This window comes from Denticeps clupeoides, chromosome 3, assembly GCF_900700375.1.
Source record: "Denticeps clupeoides chromosome 3, fDenClu1.1, whole genome shotgun sequence".
Lineage (NCBI taxonomy): Eukaryota > Metazoa > Chordata > Actinopteri > Clupeiformes > Denticipitidae > Denticeps > Denticeps clupeoides.
This window is the reverse complement of record NC_041709.1, coordinates 28,688,423-28,703,832: the sequence shown is the minus strand read 5'-3', so window position 1 is coordinate 28,703,832 and position 15,410 is coordinate 28,688,423. Positions and strand designations below refer to the sequence as shown.

General features: G+C 39.8%; 1 protein-coding gene across 1 annotated transcript in view; it reads right to left on the bottom strand.

Annotated features, from left to right (window-relative positions):
* nomo (nodal modulator) overlaps nucleotides 1-14,470 on the bottom strand; it is a 47,154-nt gene extending 32,684 nt beyond the window's left edge. Inside the window, exons 1-5 of the mRNA XM_028970975.1 lie at nucleotides 14,258-14,470; nucleotides 10,622-10,711; nucleotides 10,316-10,361; nucleotides 8,238-8,338; nucleotides 6,081-6,187 (exon numbers count right to left, since the gene is read on the bottom strand). Of these exons, the coding sequence (XP_028826808.1) occupies nucleotides 6,081-6,187; nucleotides 8,238-8,338; nucleotides 10,316-10,361; nucleotides 10,622-10,711; nucleotides 14,258-14,392 (479 nt within the window). The 5' untranslated portion in view covers nucleotides 14,393-14,470. The remainder of the gene's footprint in view (nucleotides 1-6,080; nucleotides 6,188-8,237; nucleotides 8,339-10,315; nucleotides 10,362-10,621; nucleotides 10,712-14,257) is intronic.
* Between the last annotated feature and the right edge of the window lie 940 nt (nucleotides 14,471-15,410).

Sequence of the window (15,410 nt, the reverse complement as noted above, 5' to 3'; positions counted from 1 at the left end):
GACTTTAATTGCTGTTTAGATCAATCACTTGACAGGTCATCTCCCTATCCTATACCTCTGAGTAAATCCACCACGCTACTTCAGTCCCATCTTTGCAGCTTTGGTATTTCTGACATATGGCGCTTCCTAAAAAGAGAGAGTACTCCTTTTTCTCACATGTTAATCATACTTTTTCCAGAATTGATTATTTCTTTGTAGATAATCATTTGATCCCAATGGTTAATTCTTGTGAATATAAGAGCATTGGGATATCAGATTGATGGAGGACGATTTTGTTAAATCTATGGAAGACCAGATAGTTTTTTCTTAAACACAAATGAAACACCTGAAGTGTCATGCTTTATTGTTTGGGATGCTCTGAAAGCCTACCTCAGGGGACAGATAATTTCATACATTTACATTTATTAGACGCCCTTATCCAGAGCGACTTACAATCAGTAGTTACAGGGGACAGTCCCCCTGGAGCAACTTAGGGTTAAGTGTCTTGCTCAGGGACACAATGGTAGTAAGTGGGACTTGAACCTGGGTCTTCTGGTGTGTTACCCAATAAGCTACTACCACACCATATACACTGTAAATATGAAAAGAAAGGTATATAAAGAGCAAAAAAACCTGACCAACCAAATTACAGAAGTTGATCAGCAGTATGCTCTATTTAAAATCTGTATAAAAAACTTGTAGAATTGCAAAGTAAGTTTGAACTTCTCAACACATGTAATCGAACGTCAATTAAAAAAGAATAGGAGCCAATTTTACATTCATGGTGACAAATCTGGGAAACTTTTAGCTAGTCAGTTAAGAGGATTTAGAGCACAGCAACACATTACAAAAATTCGAATAATGTAATGATGCATTCAGGAATTTTAATTCTTGATTATATACTTCTGAGTTCCTCAACTAGATATCCCAACACTGTCCCCTGATTCTAGTTTAAGATTAGAAGGGCCCATATCACAATAGGAAATCATTTCAGCTATCTCATCATTGCAATCTGGTAAGTCCCCGGGTCCTGATGCAGAGTTTTTTTTAATAATTTTCCTCATACCTTGCACTACAACTAGCTTTGGTTTTATCTGAATCTATTAAGCAAGGTAAGCTGCCCGCGTCATTTAATGAGGCTCGCATCACCCTCATAGTAAAGAGAGATAAAGACCCAACAGTGTGCTCTTCATATAGACCAATCTCTCTTCTCAATGTGGATGTTAAATCCTTGCTAGTCTTGGCTCATAGATTAGAGAATGTTCTACTCTCAATTATATCTGAGAACCAGACCAGTTTTGTCAAAAATCGCTATTCTTACTTTAACATTCGACGCCTTATGGATATCCTGTACACACCATCAGAGTGTGTCCTGTCTTTGATGCTGAAAAAGCTGTAAGATGGGGCGTCGCAGGACCATGGCCTTTCTACGCTTTTGTTTTGCATAGCGGCCATCTGTAAGAAGAAATGTAACAAATGTAACATGAAGATTCAACACCTCCGTTTTACATGTCTTATGTCGGACGGCAGTGCAACATTTGCCTCCCCCGAGCCAAACGTGTGAGGTGTCGGCCGTCGAGGCCGGCCACTCTTCCCCAGATGGGAGGCACCGGGGGCGTAACATCAGAAACAACAGGTTCTGATTGGTCTGTGACAACTTCCTGTAGGCCAGGTGTATAAAAAATATCTGTTCACATGTGGAAAAGGACTGGGCTTTCTTGCTCAGGGGTTTTTCCATCAGAAGCCTTCCGGCTTCTGAGTCTTTTCTCTTCTCTCATTTTTTCTCATGGCTTTATCTCTCACTCTCTCTCTCTCTACACTCTTTCTTCTTATTTTTGTTTTCTCTGTAACATTGGTACCTTTTTTACATAGAATATTCACATTACTGCAATAATTATTTAACGGTGTTAATAAATTAGAAACTTTTCATTTTTTAACCTCTATTGTGCCATGCCTCTTTCTGCCAGGTAACAGTGGTTTGAATACAGTGCTTTTGTGTGAAGAGAGAGAGAGTTTTTTTACACTCCGTTCTCTCCCCACGGTCTTTTTACAGGCTTTAAATCGTGTGGAATGGGAGTATTTATTTAGGGCTTTAGAAAAATTCAATTCAACACAGAATTTATCTGGAGGCCCAGATATTTCACGGTCTGGGACGGAACCAGGGCGCTCTTGGCGTAGTTTATACTGAAACCCAGGCTGGTGAGGTGGGTCACCAGTACCTTCGTTTCATGCACTGCCTGCTCACGCCATCGTCCAGGTAATAGTCCAGGTAAGCCAGAACCCTGATGCCCGAGGATCTGAGCGGGGTCAGAGCTGCTTCTATACATTTGCTGAACACACGGGGAGCGAGGCTCAGGCAGAACGGGACCGTGAGAACCTTGTAAGCCACGGCGTGGAAACAGAACCTGAGATACCGCCTGTGGGCAGGATAGATTCCTATGTGAAAATACGCATCCTGCAGATCCACTGTAGTGAACCAGTCACCGGGACGGACCGATCGAAAAAGGTCCTTGTGAGTGAGCATTCTGAATCTGAACTGAAAATCCGAGGTGTTTGTTGAGAACACGCAGGTCCAGAAAAGGGCGGAGCCCTCAGTCCCATTTTGGAACCAGGAAATAGCGAGAATAAAAACCCATTTCCTCCACGGGGACGGGCCTTATTGCTCGTTTGCTCAGAAGAGAGGTTATTTCTGCCTCCAAAACCTGAGCTGTGTCCCCAGTTGCCAGCAACGGAACCACTCCATTGAACGCTGGGGGCCGTGCCGCAAACTGTAGTCTGTAACCTTTTCCTACCATCACCAGGACCCAAGGGTGAACTGCGCATGAGCGGCAGCTGTCCGCACGGCGCGCAAGGTTCATCTGCCCCACCATCGGAGTATGAGCACCATCTAGTGGAGGCGCAGAGGCATGACACTCTCCACTTAAGTTTCGTTTTTGGTTGTGCGACTGCGCCCTCAGCCGGAGGCTTGGATGCGACAGTGTAATTTTTTAATGAACCCTGAGAACAGCGAGGGAAAAAAGAATGGGGACAAACCTGTCTTACCCGCTCCACTCTCAAGGTCGTCCGAACGAGCTGAGGGGAGGGCGTAAGAGGGAGCACTGTGTGAACTGGTGCTTTTTTCCTGCAATGAAGCGGGGGAACATAAGTGGCCGCTGAACATTGAACAGAACTGTCTGCCGACATTCACAGCTTCGCCCGTTTTGCTGGGGGAGGGGCGAGCGTGACGTTGGTCAAGGGAGGGGGCAGGCCAGAGACCAAGTGGTGCTTGCAACGCCCCTGCTATGAGGGAAATTAATCCCTATGTCTGCTTACTGCAGGGGGGAGAAGCCGGGCGGTGCTTTGCAGCGACCGCCGTGTATGACTGCTTTATCCCCTGTCTGAAGCTGGTAGCTGGTGTTGTGGTGGTGCCGACTTGCGAGGCAGACAGAAGTCGAAGGCTTCTCCTTCTTTCTTCTGGAGGTCGCACCTCTGCCGCATTGCCTCGACTGTCTGCCTGAAAAGGTTCTTACAGTCTACCGGCACGTCGAGAAATTTAACCTTCTCCCGGTCGGTGAGACTGGATAAGGTTAACCACAACGAGCGCTCGCCCAAGAAGCGCAACCTTGAACCAGACCCTCTGATCGCTCTTTTTGATATCACTGAAGAGGAAGAAAAGCGTCTAACTCCAGCTAAACAGCATTTGTTATATTTTGCGACACTCCTGGCCAGGCGTTCTCTTTTATTCAAGTGGAAGGATTCCACGTCACCCACTCACGCCCAGTGGCTCAGAGATATTATGTCCTGTTTGCCCCTGGAGAAGATTCAACTCAATCCGTTATTCAGACTTGAAATTTCAACAGGTATACATTTATAGTTTGATTCCCTTCTTAATTGTTTGCCCGTTCTCTTTTCGCTTTTTTTTTTTTTTTTGCATGCAGTACCAAAAAACTTCCAGCTTTTTTTTTTTCTTGGCTTGGAGTCAGGCAGGAGTGGGGTGGGTGCTATAGGGTTTATAAGGGGGTTATAAAATTTTGAGTATATTGAAACATTACATGTTTACCCTGTTATAACCCTGTTTAAAATCAATCAAAATATTGTTGGAAAAAAAACATTATTATGTTTTAAAACTAATGCACCAAGTCTTGTTACAACCGCGAGATTCATTTTTGATATTTAAATAAACACAATTTATCTGTACAATAGAATGCTTGCCGATTCCAGAACAGGTTAAAATAGTCAAAAACTGCATTATGAGCAGGGTAAGACTAAGCACGCGACTAAAACATTTTTCACATTTCAGAGGTCCTAATGGATATATAATTTATATCAGCATGGATTATCACGGTTTTTGCATGTGTGTGTTGTGATATCATGTGAGGATGAATAACGAACTTTTTCGCTCATTGTTGTTTCTTGTAAAAGGTGCCTGGAAAAACAGTCGGCTCCTCTTTTTGCAGTTTATGACCACCACGGCACAACTCAGACAGGTCGATGGTGTTGATTTGGTGTAATTATGTACTAATTTGTTTATGATTATAGGGTGGTAGTAGCTTAGCGGGTAGCACACTCGCCTATGAACCAGAAAACCCAGGTTCAAATCCCACTTAATACCATTCTGTCCCAGTATACGTAAAAATAATAAATAGATTAAAGTCCAGTAAAGGTTCACATCACTAATAGCTATGGCTCCCTATATGAATGGGTAGTTCTATGCCTTTCTTTTTCCCTGTCAAAACCATTTGCTAGTCCAATTAATCCCCCTCTTACAGAAACCGTACTCAGCCAACCAAGTAAAATGCAACTCACTCCCCCACACTATGTGATTCAGAGTGTAGTAGGAAGTGAAAACGTAATAGATGAGTTAGTCCCTACAAAAGCTCTACATCAGTAATATAGATTTGGTTTGGCTTTACCAAAATGATAAAATATATAAAAAGTTATTTGCAAAGTCTGCAGAGAAAAAGATTGAATGTCAGATGACAACACAACCTTTTCAATCACTTAAAGAGATATCTTAAACAAAATGTCAAAAATATAAGTATTATTGTCATTTAACGTTAAAATACTGAATAATTCAGTAAAAGTTTATTAGTTGCTTAATACTTTGTTTATAATAATTTTAATTGTTTATCATTTTTTTTTTTTTGGTCTTTACATTTAATCTTGTTGATATTCTGTTCTGAATTAACATAAAGAATAAACAAAATTCCACAAACTGATCTGTTCAGAAATGTTCATTGGCCTAAATGCTGTTTTGTTCTTTTGGACTATATTTTAAGAGGGAAAATAGATCGGCTTTTACTGTCAAAATATAAAATTTTATTTATTTATTTATTTTATTCAACAGTTACACATCAATACAAAAACCATGATAAATTCCAATGCCATGCATCTTATTTAGGAGCACAGAAATAAAATTGCAATACAGGGCTGGGTAATACTGCAAACAAACAAACAAATAAAACCAATAAATACTTGCCATATTGACTTATTAAAAATTTATTTAAAACATTTATTCCTGATACTGCAAATCTGGACTCAACTGAGAAGAAATCAGAGATAAGGTCAACATGTTATGAGCATAAAAAGCTAAATAACATTGCTTTATTTTAATTCTGGATCCATTAACTACAGGTTGGACATTATTTTAGGAAAATTAGAATTGGTACTAATTACATGGAGAAATGACCTTTTGGCTAAAATACGCCAAGGAAGTCAATAAATAAAACATGCTGAAAAAACGTGATTAGTTTAGGTAGATCATCGTTATGACACAAATAACATTTGCACTTAAGAGTTTACATTAATTCATGAGCCGTGTGAAGTGACGCATACTGAGAAAACCGTACTTTTTCAAACTAGTCCTAGGGATTTTTCTCCACAAAACCAGTCCCAAAGCAAATAATTATTAATAAAAATGTCTGATGCATTTGGACCGTTGGAGGCCAAAAAATTTAATAAAAATTAATAATCCAATTATTTAACATGCAAATTGCTGTAAATAAAACAGAATATTTACCAAATTACCCAATCGATCTGAGCATCCATTTTGAAGAAAATAATTTCTTTGCATTACACAAACATTTAATGTAAACTTGACAAAAAAAAAAACACACACTTACTTTCCTCCAGAGTCTGTTGGCACAGTTTGAAGTGTTTGTTCATCTCCATCCCTTGTAAGGATTACTTTGACTCCTGCTGGGCCAAGCAACTGCCCTTTACTCAATACCTAGAAGAGCAAAAAAGGTACACTTAACTGGAATAGGTCTGTTTCACGTGACGTCATGCCACACACACACAGATGGGTTCCCCATACATTAGGTAGTAATAATAAATGCAACAGGTGGACAAATCTACATTCATTAGCATATAGATTTACTTTTGGGCGAGTTTATAGCATTTGTTGTACATCGCAGCGGTGCAGGTTTGAACATACATTGCACACACATGCATTAATACTAATTCTCTCTCTCTCTATTTTGCACATAACATTGCACAGAGATAAACATTGTACCTACCTACCTCATCTGGATACAACTGGAAACTGAACTGTATTGTTTAAATTGGATTATTAGTAATACTTGAATTGTTTATATTTTCTTTTTACTATTTTGTACCTTTATACTTTTTTTCTCTTTATTCTCAAATGGGCTATAGCAGGGGGTACACCGCTTTCCCCTTTTTTAAATTAAAATAAAACTAAGGACAAATAGGCAAATGTTTCATAGGTTGATTAAATTGGCTTAGTTCTGGAGCAAGTAACCCAAAGGTTTTAAGTTTTGATCTAATAAAAGTATTGAGTTTGAATTTAAAAAAACTTTTTTTGTGAGGAATAACAGCCAATTGCTTGCTCATTTTAAGAGGATTTTCATGTTGCATAACACACTATTGATAGAGTTGTTTAAAAACAACTTGGAGTTATCTGATTACTCGATTAATCAATGAAAATCCTCATGAAGACCCAGCTTCCACAGAATGTGGACTCACTTCAGTTCGCCTACCGGCCAAACCGCTCCACAGATGATGCAATCTCTTCTGCCCTCCACACAACCCTCTCCCACCTCGACAAAAAAAAAAAAAGACATGCCAAGAATGCTGTTTATTAACTTCAGCTCAGTATTCAATACAGTCATCCCTCAGAAGCTGGCGAGGAAGTTGGACCTGCTGGGGATAAGCTGTCCACTCTGCAGCTGGATCTTGGACTTCCTAACAGACAGGCCTCAGTCTGTGTCTATAGGAAATAACACCTCCAAGGTCCTCAGACTGAGCACAGGTTCCCCACAGGGATGCTGCTCAGCCCACTGCTGTTCACTCTGCTGACATACGACTGTGCTACACAGTACAGTTCGAACCACTTCATCAAGTTCGCAGATGACAAAACAGTAGTGAGGCTCATCACAAACAACAATGAGTCTGCCTACAGAGAGCAGATAAAACATCTGGTGGATTGGTGCCCGCAGCAACAACCTGACTCTCAATGTCACCAAGACCAAAGAGATGGTTGTCAACTTCAGGAAGAAACCTACTGTCCCCACCTCACTGCACATCGATGTTGAGATCATCAGCAGCATGATCTTCCTGGCTGTCCCTGTAACAACTGACTGTAAGTCGCTCTGGATAAGGGAGTATAAAAAATGCTGAAAATGTCTACAAGAAACACCTCATCCGTCAAGCTTGGAACATAATGAAGGACTCTCACCACCCCTCACATGCCCTGTTCACCCTTCTATTGTCTGGCAGACGGCTCCGCAGCACCAAAACAGTAACTGCCAGACACTGCAAGAGCTTCTTCCCACAAGCAGTCAGAGCTCTCAATGCACCGCAGTCACCAAAAAACTGATAAACTCAACAACATACTTTCAGCCTTATACACCTGATCTTTGCACATCTCTGCTCTTTTGGCACATTCCTGCACATGTTTGTCTAGTCTTGTGTGTCCTGTTTGAAATATCCAACATATCCAGTTACAAGCATCATACATGATGTTGTCCAGTCACGTCCTGTTCGATCTGTTCATTGTACAGAAACGTTTTACTTTTCTCTTATAAAGATACTGTACAGTATTTAAGCTTTAGTTTTAGTGAGTATAGTTTAGTTTACAGTGTATATACATATTTTTTTTCCTTTTATGATTGCACTATGGGGGGTCTGTGTGAAACACTATTTCAATACACGATATACTGTGTATACTGCTGTACTGACAAACCGATAGTGAATCTTGGATCTCATAAAGAATGTCAGCTATGCCATACCATTTAAGCAGACATATAAAATCTTACCATTCCAGAGACAGAAAATCCTGTAAAGACAAAATTGATATCTTCTTCCTTAGTGCAAATATCATTTACTCCATCCACATGAAGGTTGACACTTGTGGGTTCTGTGAGGGGGAAAAAAAACAAATCAAGAACAAAAAGGTTGATCTGACTGACCTGTATAACAAGATCAACAAACATACCTACATGTTAGGAGTGGGAATCGACAAGGACCTCACAATTTATAACAATTTATAAATTTCAATATATTTTGGAATGTTTTCACTGAAAATGTAAAATGCTGTGTATGATCTGGGTGGATCATATTACATTAATAATTAAGCCAGAACATAACGTAATTGTCTTGGCACTTTAACACACTGAAATAGTTGACTTCAAAAATGTTAAGATAAAATGCATAAGATTGAAAACAAGAAAGTAAAGTGCCAAGTAAGTCTAAGGCCAGTGTGGTGCTTTGAAAAGATTGAGCTGAAATTTAAACATGCAAATAAATAAGAATAAAACAGTCAGAATGATGTTAATAAACTGAACCTAAAAGTGTAGATTATGTTAATTTTAGGGGTGCAAACACCTCGATAAAAATCGATTACTAATTGAGTCGGCAACGGATTTCATAATCAATTCGCTGTGTCGTGCAATGCGGAGACATTGATCATTTTAACGCGTGTTTTTATGCTAGACGCGCGTTTTTATTTACATTTACAGCATTTACCAGACGCCCTTATCCAGAGCACCTTACAATCAGTAGTTACAGGGACAGTCCCCACCTGGAGACACTCATGGTTAAGTGTCTTGCTCAGGGACACAATGGTAGTAAGTGGGATTTGAACCTAGGTCTCCTGGTTCATAGGCGAGTGTGTTACCCACTAGGTTACTACCCCCCCCGTTTTATGAAAAAAGCGCCGCTTTGAACGTCATTTCAAATGGCGGTTGTCTGACGCTGCCAGTGGAAGCCTGCATTGTGCATGTGCTCAACACAGCCACATGTGACTCATAGGTCTGATCTGACACAAAAAAAGCCCCAAATTAGGGCTGGGCGATTTAGCCTTTAAAAAAATCTTCGATTTTTTTTTAAATGGCTGCAGACATCAGATATAGTGTCAAAAGTGCAACTTTATTGTTATAATTGTCCTCAAGAGTTAAAATGCATAGAATCCCAAAACAAAAAGTACATGAGGCTCTGTCATTCAATTTCAAGCTTTAACCCAGGTTTAAGCAAAAGTGCAACAGCTTCACAGTAGCTTAAAATTTTCTGTTCACGAAATCAGATAATTACAAATTTTGTAACATATAACATAATTTAAAAAAAAAAAACTCTTCTCAGTATAGTGTGAATATAAAAAATGAAACGTGCCTTTGGCAAACATATAGCTTGCTCAAAGAATGAACAAATGTAAACTTTATCTATAACAACAAAACACGTGACTGGGGACAACATACCTCGCATCTAATACTTGCAGCGTGATATTAAAGCCTCGCTTTTCGACAGAATAAATTGGCAGCATGTCTGTGGCAATATAAAAAATGTGATCTCCTCTGTAATCATTTTCCATCGTGCTCCGTTCTTATCATAAGCCACACAGTTTGTAAAGCTGTCAGAAAGTGCAGTTTGCTTTTTAGCAGGTGTGCTAGAGGAGCCGTTTTCGCTACGGAGCCGGCTGCACAACTCCCATTCTTCGGGATGTTTATTCCTCAGGTTCTGGAAAAGATTTGTTGTACTGCTGCTTCCAGTAGCAACAGCCTTGAAACATATTTTGCAGCAAGGCTTCGTCTGTCTTTCGTCTGCTGCATCAAAACCAAACCAGTTCCAAATTACAGAATTACCTGTGCCTTTCTTTGGAAGTAGTTCTCTGCTACACGCTGCCATGTTGTTTTGACTGTGTTACGCGGGGCGGGGGCTGGCTCATATCGCGCTACGGTAACCAACAAGGACAAAATGCGGGAAAGTCCGAAAAAAAATATTGTGGCAAAAATATTGAATTTGCAAAATAAAAATAGTTTTAAACTACAAAATCGATAAAATCAATTTTTTCCCCCTGCCCTATGTTAAATAAATGTCTACTCTTAACTGCATTACTTACCAAAACTCCAGCCCAGAGGTGGCTCAATTTTAAGAATGTAGTCCCCCTGAAAAAACAATTGTACAAATTAACACACACAACACTAAAAACTAACAAGAGAACTTTGCAATTTAAAATGACAATTTTACTATCAGTACTATTCCTCCAAAAGAGCGACTACTTTTCCATTTCTAAAAAGGCATTCACTACACATGTTAAGAATAACAGTCTACACTTCACATAGACTTCATGGACCACAAGTTCCTGAGAATAATTCAGTTTTTTCCCCAAACCAAATGATGAAGAATACTTTGAACAGCACAGTACCTTGTCATAAAGGGGGATCATGAAATAACCATTAATAGGTGCACAATCAGTTTGGTATTTCAGGGATCCTAGTTTCGTGTATAACTTTATCTGCAAGAAAACCACAAAACACATTCACATTAGGAGGAGGACAAGCTCATATAACACTCTTGCATGGGTTACAAACTGCAGCAAAAACAACTGTGCCATGAAAATTAACTTAATCACAAAGAAACCATTTCATGCTGACTGAGTTAGAATAGCAGACTAGATGCTTTAAAAAGAAGGGTCATACTTGAAAACATTGTCCTTCCTCTGTTAACCATGGTTGCTTTAAATAAAAAAGGCTTCACAGGCAAGGATATTGCTGCACCTAAATAAACCATGTATCAGATCATCAAAAACTTCAAGGAGAGAGGTTCAAATGTTGTGAAGGCTTGAACCTCTTCAGGGCGCCCAAGAAAGTACAGCACACCCCGTCTCGTAAGGATGATTCAGCTGCGGGATCTGGACCTTTCCGATTGTTTGGGGCTTTGGGAAAATGATGGCCCAGAGAAGAAAAGGTGAGCCGTACAATCAGTCCTATTTGCATAAATTGTCAATAAAAGCCTTAGAATTTTTTTTTATTGCTTGTACTTATACTTCAATACACCACAGATACAAGTGACAAAAGGATCACTGAAAACACTGAAGCAAATTTTGTGAAAACCAGTATTTGTGTCAATCAATTTTTGGTAATGACTGTACATTGTACAGTCAGAAGGTTGAATCCTGATCCGCCATGGTGCCACTGAGCAAAGCACCGTCCCCAAACACTGCTCCCCAGGTGCCTTTCATGTCTGCCCACTGCTCCCTCAGAGGATGGGTTGAATGTGCTACCCCCATCCTACCTCACAGCCCTTATTACACCTCGCACTGCACCTCGTATACTCCGAGCCTCCAGTACTGCTCGCCTGGTCCCTCCATCGCTAAAGGTAAAAGGAAAACATTCATCTAGACTCTTCTCCGTCTTGGCCGCTCGTGGTGGAATGAACTTCCCCTCGAGGTCAGAACAGCTCAGTCACTGAGCACCTTCAAACGACAGCTCAAGACCTTCCACTTTAAAGAATATTTAGATTAATTGAGACTAGGCAGTTTCTTAAGATAAAGATATTTTGATACTCTCTGCAAGGATCTGCCTTGATATTCTACATATACAGAACAAAACAATGCAAAGAATTTAATCCTCGAAGGCAAATAAGTCGCAAGTTTCATTTGTGCTCTATGTGTTTTTATCAACTTTCTCTTTGTCTTACAGGTCTGTTGGGCAGGTGGCTTATTGGGTGTTACGTGCATGTTTTTAAATGTTTAAAAAGCTGTAATTGGCAGACGGTGCCTCGAGATGGGCAAACACAATGCAATTTTTCACTGGTGCAATAAATCCAGGAGTTTGGACAAATCATGAGAAATTCTGTTTGAAATTTGTCACCCATCAACTTTTTGCACTAGTGCACCTAACTTTTTGTGGTGTTAGGTGCACCAGATTTTCGACCACACCGCACTGAAAAAAAAACACAATTTTCCAGGTTTACTTTTTCTTCTTTTTAAATTGTTGCCCATATAGGAAATATTGTAAATTATTAAATAATCTGATTAACAAAGTTCTTTATCTGAAGTTAAATTCTACTAGAATTTTCTGGAAATTCTAGACAGGTAACTTAATGAAAATATGTTGATGCTTAAAGTGAATCACTAAGCTAAAATTAAAATAAGATAAATTAAATAAAAAAAGAAAATGTACATATTCTACTAGAACTAGGTGTTGAAATCCCTTGATGATAAGCCGGGACGGCAAATCTTTCAATTTGGTGGCCTTTCGTTTTTTTTTTTCTCCCCTCAAACACGACTCATCATCAGTGATGCACCCTAGGTTCATTGGGTGTTTCTGCCTTTCATCACAAGAAACCTTCAACTCATGGACTGCCCACTGCAGGTTGATGGGACCTGGGTGTGTGCTGGAGGCTCCTCGATCAGCCCAGACTTCCTTCCACCTCAACTATAACCAATGGCTGCTTCTTCCATGTCTGATAGCTCTTAATTAAAAGTGCAAGTGGTTTAAGGGCTTGAACTTTATGATCATCTCGGCCTGATGATCTGTTTGCTGCTGCCTGTTGCTAAAAGGCAGCGGGGAGAGGGGACACTGGCCCAGTACATTTATCACTGAATGTAATGTGTTTTATTTATATTTATGAAATTTGGCACAGTCTATCTGACTCTCTGACCCGTCAGATAGACTGTGTCTATCTGACGGGTCTAGGCTATTCATCTCTATGTCTTGACTGCAGCATGAGCACTTTCAAACATACAGGAATATCTGGACCATGACCACTCAGATGTGACACTGGACCTAATGTGTGTTTTTTGCATGAGTTTACAGAGATTTACAGAGATTACACCACTAAGAAATTCATGTTGCTCATGTAATGTGAACAGTCAAGTCACATCTGAGAATCTGACCGTACAGTGTGTGCACATAAATCATGAGCTTTTTCCCCCCTTTCAAATGTTATTTAGTCATACAATTTGAGTTGCATATAGTTCAGTTATACTTAAATATCTTTGAATAATATTTTAAACATTTTCAAACTTACTATGTTTGAAAGTCAAAAATCAAACACAGAGAGTGTTGAATACCTTCCGGTCTTCCTATTAAGAAATCTGAAGCCTTAAATTGTCAGGGGCAGTGGTGGTCTAGTGGTTAAGGAAGCGGGCCCCGTAAACAGAACGTTGCCAGTTCAAATCTCGATCCACCAAGGTGCCACTGAGCAAAGCACCACACACTGCTCCCCGGGCGCCTGTCATGGCTGCCCACTGCTCATGGTGATGGGATAAATGCAGGACAAATTTCACTGTGTGCTGTGCTGCTGTGTATCACATGTGACTTCACTTTACAATAAGGAATAATTAACTTTAAAATTAAGAAATATTAATTAATGAACTGACAGAATCAACATTTTACATTTGAATAACAAACTGTGGCAAAATATGTAAAATTGTATAAATAATTTATATTTAACATTCTGATGAAAAAATAACTTTCTAACTTTGAAAATTGATTGTAAATTATGAGCAGTTAGGAGTACTTATAAAATAACATCCTTGTAACTATATACCAATTGTGAATGGATTTGATCAGTTCAAACGTGTATATTGCATATTGTTTATATAGAAATAGAAATAGGAAAATTGGAAGCGATGTCACATGGGCAATACCAGCTTATATTTACATTTACGGCATTTATCAGACGCCCTTATCCAGAGCGACTTACAATCAGTAGTATCAGGGGACAGCAACTTAGGGTTAAGTGTCTTGCTCAGGGACACAATGGTATTAAGCGGGATTTGAACCTGGGTCTTCCGGTTCATAGGCGAGTGTGTTACCCACTAGGCTAATACCTAGTGGGTAATACCTAATCCTTTAATAAAAAGCTGATGTATAACACAGCTTTACATTCAAGCTACTAAATAAGCACAACTTTGATTTACAGTTATATTTTGTTCTTGTATTTAAGTATATGTATTAAAACATGCATTTTTGAGAATATTGAGTCATTTGGCTGGCCGGAATCTGACTTCATTCATAGCCTGCTAGCTTCTTACTGGGTTTTGACGTCTTACCTCAATCACAGAATAATTTATTTCAACTTCTGACTTCACAAATCCTCCACAAGCCACTACGATGTCGTCTGTTGATAGTACATATTGAACGTGTAAATAAATCGTCCAAAGCAAGCATATTACACTCGGAGTCATTTCGGTAGGTGAGAATACAAATGCTAGCACTTCTGAACCGGTTTGTTCAGCGTGTACAAAATCCTCCCTAATGCGCAGGCGCGCGCAGGCGCCGAGCGTCCCGGACATACGGGGCGGGGTAGTATAGTGACGTCATGCGGCGTGTCGTAAGGCTGGTGAAACCTGAACACCGCTGATCTTCACGTTCCTTATTCCAATGAATAATGGCTTGTTCAGCGTTCTCCAAATAACCATGAACACGTTCACTGTACAAGACTGTACATATCCGTGAGGTTATGAGGCTATGAGTGTGGTAGTATAGGGTCGTCGTGCTTCCTTGTTCTGGCAGTTCATTTCTAATACAGACTCAAAACACACACACTATGTCTCAGTGGACTTCAGCAGGTAGGGAACCTTCAATTATTTTACAAGCCTTCACTGGTCATTTCCGACGGAATACCCGCGTAAACCGCCAGGGTGGATTCTTATCCCGGCGTGGATCTCCATTAGCCCGTAGTCTCTATTCGTCAAACCTCGTCTATGGCAAGAGATTTTAACATTTAATTAATGTTGCACATATCCGTAATTTAAATCGTCCTGGTCAAAATGAACATTTACGATATCCACTTCAGACATCCAATATGACATTTAAGACATCCAGAATGAGTAAGTGAAAGTGATTGTCAGTGTGAAATACTGCAGCACATCACACGGTGCGTACAACGAAACGTGTCCTCTGCATTTAATCCATCACCCTTAGTGAGCAGTGGGCAGCCATGAAAGGCCCGGAAAGCAGTGTGGGACGGTACTTTGTTCAGTGGCATTTTCCCATTACGGGTCTGTTTCATACTAGGAGAAATGCAAATGTACTAAAATCATGTACACAAAGCAACCTATGTTCACAGAAAAACACAGAATTGTTGACAGTTTTGCAGATTTATTAACTAAGGTCAGCTTCATCTTCTGTTTTACACCAAGTAAAGAAAATTAATCAAAATTCCTCTAATGAATCATAGTTTTAATAAAAACATACAAACCC